This window comes from Telopea speciosissima, chromosome 8 (genome assembly GCF_018873765.1).
Source record: "Telopea speciosissima isolate NSW1024214 ecotype Mountain lineage chromosome 8, Tspe_v1, whole genome shotgun sequence".
Lineage (NCBI taxonomy): Eukaryota > Viridiplantae > Streptophyta > Magnoliopsida > Proteales > Proteaceae > Telopea > Telopea speciosissima.
The window spans coordinates 6,002,699-6,011,746 of NC_057923.1; the positions used below are offsets into that span (position 1 = coordinate 6,002,699).

At 40.1% G+C, this 9,048-nt stretch overlaps 1 protein-coding gene across 2 annotated transcripts; it reads right to left on the minus strand.

The window, feature by feature from the left end:
• Window positions 1–2,648: 2,648 nt before the first annotated feature.
• LOC122670579 (B3 domain-containing protein Os02g0598200-like) lies at window positions 2,649–7,539 on the minus strand. Of its 2 annotated transcripts, none has more exons than XM_043867521.1 (4): window positions 7,429–7,539; window positions 6,241–6,416; window positions 3,684–3,925; window positions 2,649–3,074 (listed from the first exon to the last, which is right to left on the minus strand). In XM_043867521.1, the coding sequence occupies exons 1-4, from the start codon at window positions 7,529–7,531 to the stop codon at window positions 3,059–3,061; spliced, it is 537 nt and encodes a 178-aa protein (XP_043723456.1). In that variant the 5' UTR covers window positions 7,532–7,539; the 3' UTR covers window positions 2,649–3,058. The 2 variants fall into 2 exon arrangements, with proteins under 2 accessions (XP_043723456.1, XP_043723455.1); XM_043867520.1 differs by having other exon boundaries at window positions 2,651–3,082; window positions 6,241–6,428.
• Window positions 7,540–9,048: the final 1,509 nt, after the last annotated feature.

The window sequence follows — 9,048 nt, forward strand, 5'->3', positions numbered from 1 at the left end:
TTAGCTTTTTTGTTGGGGGGGGGGGGGGGTTGTGTTGTTTCTGAATTGCCCCAAGGGCCAAGGTAAATGTGAAAAGTTGAATTATGGTTGGAAGATGTACAGACCTTTGATATCATACAACCATAGGTTCTCATCAACAATTAGAAACAATGCTGTAAAAGGTAATAGAAAAACTGTTTCTTGGCCTCAACAACAGGTACCAAGTTAGGTTTTCCGTCCAGTTCACAAGGTCAAGAAAATCAGGTACCCGAGTGAATTAGACTCAGTTTGATAGTATACAAAATGAAAAACCATCACTGAGCTCTCTACCAAGCAATCCGATTTGATCAAAGAATGGGGGATTCTGATAGGCAATCTGTACTTTGAATTCTTTGAATTCCAACAAGGACACATATTTATCAAGCATTGAGATAACAACTTCAAATTCCATAGCTTGCTTGTCTAACAAATCGATCTACTGCAAACTCATCAAAGCTCCCATTTTCGGTCTTCAGATGCTCTACGAAAACCACTAACCCAGAAGCGACATCGCCAAAGCCCTTATATTCGTCAGCCATCCTGAGATTCATCTTCTCCAAAAGTTCAAGCACGTTATTGGTTCCCTGGAGTTCTCCTTTGATCATGGCAGAAAAACTTGTGAAGAGATCGTTCAGTGACTCCGAGAGTTCGCCTCCTTCCAATCCCACCTCCTCTCCAAAACCACCCATCTCCGGAAGCCGTCGGAGATTTGACATCAGATTAACAGTCGGCGAGCAGATAGGAGAATAGTCGGAGAGATCGTGTAAATGATGGTATTGTCTCTACTCCATCACTTCTGTATATTTTGGTAATATTTACCACAAGAATGTGCTAATCCGTCTATTATCAATCTATCATTTTTGTATGAGAAGGTAATTGGTGATAGAGAGAGATTCCCAACTAGAGTTTTACGGTAGAGCGTCTAAATGCTATTTTATAGACCATTTGCTCAAAGTTCATGGATTACTTGATCACCCGCCTGGCCGTACCGATACCGGACCGATCCCATAGCTGTAGTATCGGTATCAGGGATTTAGGAATCGATAATCGGTATTAAACCATAGGGAGAATGTTCTCTCTGTTGCAGCACAGCCTGCACCCAGGCACATGGGCAGCCTGGGCAGGGGGCAGGGCGGTCATTGCACCCACCCCCATGTGCCTGGGAGCACACTGTGCTGCGGCACAGAGAACAGTGCCCCTAAACCGTATTAGTCTTTGCCAATACGGCCGGATTTGCTCTTGGGTTTATTTAAAATTTGCATTTTTTAATAATTTTATCAAATTTAGTCTGTACTGATCCACCTATACGAGATTGGCTAAGAATTAATCCATCCGGTATAGATAAAATGGTCCAACAACCAAGACATCAGTATTTTGAGGGGCAAAACAATCCAAATCGCCCTGATACTACCAATCCATATTGGTATATAAATCGATATTGGCCGAGACCAATGTCGGTACCGACACCTCATATGAATGAAGGGTAAAATGTTTTAAAAAAGGGAGAGGGGGGGGGATGAGGGGGAAACGGATTCGTGCACGAGAGATTCTGTGCGCATTTCATATGGGAATTTATGTTCATTTGCTGATATTTAATGTCATAAAAACTTTTGCCAAAAACTACTTTTAAAATAAAAGACGGGTAATTCTGTTGGGAACCAGACCGAAACGGAATGATCTGGATTCGTATCTGGCTAGCTGATACCGATTCCTAAAACCCTGGTCATCTCACCCACATCATCTATTCATGTGATAAGTTGCACAATCAGTCCCATTTGAACCCTTTAAGATAGACGGCCATAATGTTAGTAATTTGTAAAATTTCTAAAGGTATGAGGGTTATCTGAGCAAACCGTCAACCTTCTTCCTTAGATTGGGCTTGCTTGGCTATAGTTGAAGATATCTTGATACTTTCTTTTGACTTTGTTTCCGTTGTTTTTGGTTTTATTCCAACTCTTCCAGTAGAGAAGCCCATTTGGTTGTAAGAGGGGCTTCCCCCACCCCCCCCCCCCCCCCTTCTTTCTTGTAAATATGACTTTCCCTCAGCAGGAATTTCTCCCTAGCCAATTTTTGTTAGTATAATTCAGTTTTTTGTCACAAAAAAAAATCAATGAGACCCACTCATGTAGAGTCCTGATTCTCTCCAATGAGACGCGCGCCCAATAAGCATCCAACGTTGTATCGATGTGGGTTCAACTGTAGATCCAGTGGCTATCTTGAGTCAGGAAACACTCTGAAGGAGCATCCAACTAGCAATTCCCTTAACCATTCTCCTTTATTAATACTCGACAAAGTCAGATTGGTATCAAACCTAACACATAAGTAGGGGTTGAGACACATAGACGACAATAATTTAGGCCCCACCAGACCCGCCATGTGGCCGAATATGGCCCCTGGGCTCCACAAACCATGGAACTTACCTGGTCTGCATACATAATTGTGCCACTTGGAATGATAATGGGGTAATTAGTAACCAAATACCAGAGTCCAAATGTTGTAATTAGTTCCAGTAAATCACTTTGTATATACTTTCCTTCAGCATTTATATACAATATAAAAGATGCATTTCATTTACCAAAATAAACTGTAGAAGTATGAAGTTCTTACCTACATATCATATGGAAGTTTTTCTTCTAATAGTTCTACTGACCATACTTAATAGTCTCTTTCCATCCCCTCTACTAAAACCATTCATTTTAGCTGGAACAGCCACCAGCCACTTGATTTTTAAATTACTGAATGTATAGAAAGCAACATTATCCAAATGAAAACAAAGGTTGTCCAAGACGAAGCACCTACCACTTCATCATCATTGCAGCATTCGACTCCACAACAATCTCCCACAATCCTAGCAGGGATAACCATCTGATACAACCCCACGGTCCCCACCAACAGCTGTTTGAGACTGCTTGTTTGGGTTCTCAAGGTGCACATTGATTGCAATTTGGGGTTTTTAGTTTATGATAATAACCAAATAGCATCTAAGGCTCCTACAGGTATTTGGGAATAAGAGATTCTCATACCTTGTAGATGTAGGACTTCATAAGCTGCAATATCTCAACTTCTGAACAGAAAGACGAAGAGAATAACGGCAAGCATTAGAGGAGAATGTATAAATCTATTAAAAATCACAAATCATAGCCACATACTGCCAATTCACTAGATCAAGGATTTAGGCCTCTGAGTCGTAGAGCCAGTCGCCCACTGCCAATCCTGATACGACTTGCCAAATTTGGCCAGGATCGGCAAAGTTTGGGCATAACAGGGGTAAACAGGCCTTGTTAACCAAGGATTTTTATTTTTTTAGGGGTGGGGAGGGGGGTTTAGTTGACTTAGGTGATAAGCACAATAGGATCCAATTTTAGCAAGCTCCTGCATGTGTGCAGAAGCCAAAACTTTTAAAAGACACTGTCAATGGATCATAAACACTTGGATGTACTCATTACATCTAATGGGTTAGATATAGTGATGCACTCTTTCCATCTAACAGGGTTCTACACCAATGGTTAACATTGGAAGTGTGCCGAAGTGCAGAAGTTTTTGCAACCCAAACTTGCAAAACAAATTTATTTGGCATTTGGAAGAACAGGAATTGTAAGGCTTGGGGAAGGGGGGAAGGGGGGGGGGGATGGGGAGAAAGAGGTGGGCTTTGGAATTTATCTTACTTCCTAACAATAGTAACCCGAAGCAGGCCTTCTGATTGACTTTCAACTCCAAACATGCATACATCTCCTGGTTGAATGTTGTTTGCCTTGGCAAAAGCTTCCCACCCACTGGTTAAGCCTCTGAACCCGGATCTTTCTTGATAGAGGACTGGCCACACTCTCCTGGCTGGATCACGAAGAAGCACTATCTTCCTTTCTTTTTTTGACTTCACATCCCGTGAAACTGAGACTGTTGGCAACTCCTGCATGCATGTTGAATGTTGCAAAAATTAGCAGTGTCCGCAGTATTTGTTAACAATGCACGCAAATGGTTAGGAGTTAGGACCCACCAATCAATAGGTCCCAGATAAGAGATCTTAAGAATGCAAAATCGGTTCAATCAAATAGCTTCAACCATCCAATCTGAATTCTACCTGGACTAGTAACCATTTGTTTCTGAACATGCAAGACTGAGCATCATCATCTAACAGAATAGAATCCCCACCCACCCAAAAAATATTAAAATTTCAATAGAAGGGGGAATAAACAAATCAGAAGAAATAACATCCTAGGTCAAACCCCGCCCCTCTTTTCTTGGTCACCAATATCAAACCCATTAAATGCATACTAGAACCACATGCATGTGTTCAAAGAAATAGGGCAGGGATGGAAAACAGGCATGCAAATCTTAAAAATATTCTCACATATCTCAATTCATTTTTTTTATAAGAAGAGTAATTCACTGGCTTTTAAACTCTTTTATCATCTTGAGTGCATATTCAAATGAACAATTAGAGCCCCTATTCCTACTTATTCAAAATAAATAAAAACAAATGAGCAAAAAAAATATAAGGATGGCTTTGGCCAATGCATGAAGAGCTCATTCATCACCCAAAGTCCGAAACAACCAAATTTACTTTGAATCTATCCATAGTAGTGTTTATTATTAATTTCAGGCAGTGTGAGAACAATGACCCTCCCTACTATGAGGAAAGGGCTCCTCTTTTTGAAAAAGTGAGTGCCACCTAGCATTAGGGTCCAGGGCCCAAACAAAATTGACTCCAATTGGCACCGATACAACCCAAGAGATGCTTAAGAGTCAGGTTTCCGGGTTTGGAAGGGGTCAGGCACTACATGCACCCGGTTACACTGGTCTTCCCACTAACATATTTATTCTCATTTCTGAGTAAAGGAACAATAAATAACAAGGAAATAAAGATCAGATTGTTAACAAACACAAAGCAAATAAAAAGGAAATAAATTACAACATGTAACATTTAGGACTGGATTGGACCTGGAATCCATGGAGAGTTGAGATCCTACCATGTAAAGAGTCCAAAGGTGGCAATGCATACAAGAATAGAATAACCAACAATTTAATATATAACAACTGTGAGACTTTAGGACTGAAAGGCACTCAAGACTCATTGATCAAATCTCAGTATGGGTTTCACTTCAAAATCAAACAACACACATAATGATTAAAAGTCCGACGGCCAGATCTAGCAGTCAGATTGGAATAATCCATGTTTAGGACTGAATTTACTCGAGATCTAGGGCAGGATCATAGGCCCCGTTTCAGACTTTTTTTTTTCTTTGGGGGGGGGGGGGGTGGTGGTGGTGCTACAACTGACATGAGATTACGAGGAAAAACCCACCCTTAAACCCCAAAACCTAACAACTCATATGAAGGTAGCATTTTATCCCATGACCTGGGGACAAAAGGCCTAGGTCCTTATCAGCTACGCTGGCTGGCACCTTCACCATCATTAAGATTGTATCATCTGATTATCACTAGCTCTAATGGCACAACATGCATGTGATAAGAGGACTCAAGAAGATCAACCTCACCTCAAAAGGGCATATGCTCCAATCATACAGGGTTCACAATTTTCTTTAGTCACTAGTTACTTCTGCCACTTGATTGTATATGCAAGCATGCATTGTAACATTTAACATAACTTCTTATAAAGCTAGTTTTTTTTCCTTATACAGCTAGCATTTTTTATTTTTTTTGGGGAAGGGGGGGGGAGGGGAATTAGGGATCGAGTATAATAGTACGTCGTAACTACAGAACTACCAAAAAAATCCCTCCCTAGTAAGATAGGAACTAAAACATAACAGGGGAGAGGAAAAATATCAAAACACCTATAAGAAAATTGCCAACATATACCATCTTTCTTCTCCGTATTCTCCCCACTCTCCCCATTTCCAGGAGATTGCAATGACAGCCCCCAAAACAGGGGCTCTGCCCATCTCCAAGCCCCAACCCTGTCCCCATCCACTCTCCTACTATGTTTTGTCGCCTCTGCTGCCTAATTATTCAAGGACATGCCTGTGCAAGATGTGGTATGGTAGAGAGGAGAAGCAATCTGAAACAAAGAGAGGGGAGAAGGGCAAGAAAATGACCTCACTAAATGAGGTTGTGAGTGATGTGGCCAAGGGCAACAAAAAGAGGTTACAAGAGTCTGTTGTAAGCAGTTTGGTTACAAACAGATTTACCTTTTAAAACGAAATATATAAAAAAAACACACACACACACACGAGGCAAACTTAACAGTTGAAACGAAATACATACAAGCCAAGACTCTGTAACTGCTGTTACTGAATAGCAAAAACTTATCAAATTGGGTGCTGAGAGATCATCTGAATCCATTGGTTCTATTTTCACGGATTTGTAAGCTTTTTTATTTTCTTTCGAACTAAGATTAACCTTCTCCTCAAACTCTTCTTTAATCATCTTGGACTTCTTCCCTGTCAAACACACTAATATAGCATGAAGTTAAAATTGAAGCCAGAGCTGCACGGATTAGATAAATCAAATAAAAATAACACGGCAAAATAAATCTTCAAACAAGCAGCAGATCCATTTGAAAGACAGAATTTACAAAAATTTAATAGTAATAATAATAACAACAACAACAAAAAAATTGGCTTCTTTTAGGGATGTCAATGGATCTGATTTTGATACGAATCTGATAAGGGCTTGCCATTAAGGTCCGATCCGTTAAGCAGTGATCCAATAAATAATAGATCTATCTGGATATACATTGATTTATTGTGGTAATGACCCAATCCAATTAAGATTTTATATATTAAAGATTATATAGGATTATATGGATTATATAGGAAATAATTAAAGGAGGGGGGGGGGGGGTCGGTCCTAAGCTAGGTTGTGCACACCTTACAATCATTGGGCGTACCCAGTGCAGGAGCCTCCCGCCACTGCAAGGTCTGAGGAGGGTCATAATGTACGCAGCCTTACCCCTGCTTTTGCAGAGAGGCTGTTTCCTGACTCGAACCCATGACCACTTGGTCACAATGGAGCAACCTTACCTTACAATCATTTTTCTTTTTGATATAATACATTTAAATTTTTCAAAGAAAAATAAGATACTAATTATAAATGTTATACACAATCGGATTGGATATCTGACTCCTTATTGGATTCGAGTTTGGGTCACTAGCATTGGCCGTCGAATTATTGGAATGAATCAGATCCGCAAGCTCTCTCACAGGTTCGGCTTAAATCAAGTGCAACCCGGCTTGAATCTGACCCATTGACAGCCCTAGCTTCTTTATGTTCTTTCTTAACTACCTTCAGCCCTTTCTCTGCTCATCAATAGCTCCCAAATGAGATGGAGGAATCCTTGTTTAGGTATATCAAGTAATTTCCATAAAAAGTAAAAACCAAAGCACGAATGCATCAATTTAACAGCATCTCTATTAAGAAGCCTTGAATAAAATATTTAATAAAGAGATTGACCTTTTTCCCCTTCCAAGACAACTGGAGCACCAAAACACCCAGACATTTTAGTCATATTCTGTGGAACACTTCCACTGCTTCCAACAAGGGAAATTCCTTCCATTTTGGATTTTACCAAAGCACCCCGACATTTGGTTTTACGTCTTCCTACAAATCCAACAACTCACCACATAGGAATCAGTTAAAGCAATGATAGTGAAAATAACCACAACAATGGTGATAGAAGTAGAAAAGCTGCAGAACAGACTTCAGGCATATATACTAACTCAAATAAATGGAGTTCTGTCTTGCAAGAAGTGCAAAGACAATATTGGACCTATCAGGGTTCTCCTTATCTTTTTCACCAGGCTGCTCTGAAGACGAAATTTGAGATTGCAAAGAGGTATGATGGCAACAGGACTCCTGTTTGATATTTGGTGGCACTTTGTCTACATCATCAGCACAACAGTCCTTCTTAGTCATTTCCAAGTCAGATACATCGAAAGAAGCTTGTCCAGATGCTCTCTCAACAGCAACAGTATCTTTATCTTGAAGCCTTTCTGAGTTGCCGTCACGATGGGGAGAATTTTTTTTCTCAACGGCCACTGATACTTCCACCATTCGATCAGCCCCAGATTGGTCTCTGAACATTTCAAATTTTGACAGGTTAAAATGGGAGGTCCTGGTTTCTCCCTGTTCAGTTATATAATCTCTATCAATTATGTAGTATGGAACTTCCGCACAGTCTACTGTCGGCTGAGATTTGGGCCTTTCTTGGTTACTATCACAAAGAGAAACTTTTTTAGCAGTCATCTGTGTCTTCTGAGCATCTTTGACAGCACTATCAATTATTCCAATATTAGATGCAGAAGGAAATGTTGAATTTGAATCCTGCTCATTCATAGAACTTCTGTCAATCGTGAAAGAAGGTTCCTCCGTAGGAACAGAGTATCTGCAATCTGAGGGCAACTGATTGGAGTTGGAGGAAAGCTTAGGATTAGCCTTTCTTCCACCACCACCATTCGTTTTCTGAGATGAATTTAATTTCTCACAGCCACTTTCATCATATATTTGAACCACGAAATGTGATCCAAAAATGTACGTGAATACTAAAATATGTCCAATTTTCAGAAAATGATCCGATGCAAATTTATCCCACCCTTGTAGAAAAGCCAAGGAGCCATTGATAGACGATAATCTGACGCTCCAACGTTGTCCCATTGAGTCTTCCAGATAAGTTTTTTGACCAACCGTGGAGCATACAGAGCGGGCAAATTTAGGAGGTATGAACTGTGAAGGTTGTTCTAAGAATGAGTGGATCCGCCAAGCAAATTGGATAAAAAGCAACAATTCAAAACCAAACATTCAACATATGGCATCAAAAAACACAAGGAACACTTATAATGTCGTTAAACTATCTCAAATTAGAGGGATTTTTTCCCCCATCAACGATAATGTTCTCATGCAACCTCAATTTGCATAAAGACCATGATTACACATGAAACATACGCAACTATCACAAACACATTGTCAAACAAGAAAGGTTGAAAGAAATCATGGGTAGGCACGGTTACTCTGAAGCTTCTTAACCATTTTACTGGACCAAATCTTTAGCTAGGGCCAAACATAAAGTTGAATCCA

Coding starts and splice junctions, on each gene's coding strand:
- LOC122670579 (XM_043867520.1), bottom strand. CDS start 7,531: ATGGAAGGAATTTCCCTTGTTGGAAGCAGTGGAAGTGTTCCACAGAAT. Junction 6,429..7,428: donor TGTCTTGGAAGGGGAAAAAG/GTCAATCTCTTT, acceptor ATGCTATATTAG/TGTGTTTGACAGGGAAGAAG. Junction 3,926..6,240: donor CAGTTACAGAGTCTTGGCTT/GTATGTATTTCG, acceptor ACATGCATGCAG/GAGTTGCCAACAGTCTCAGT.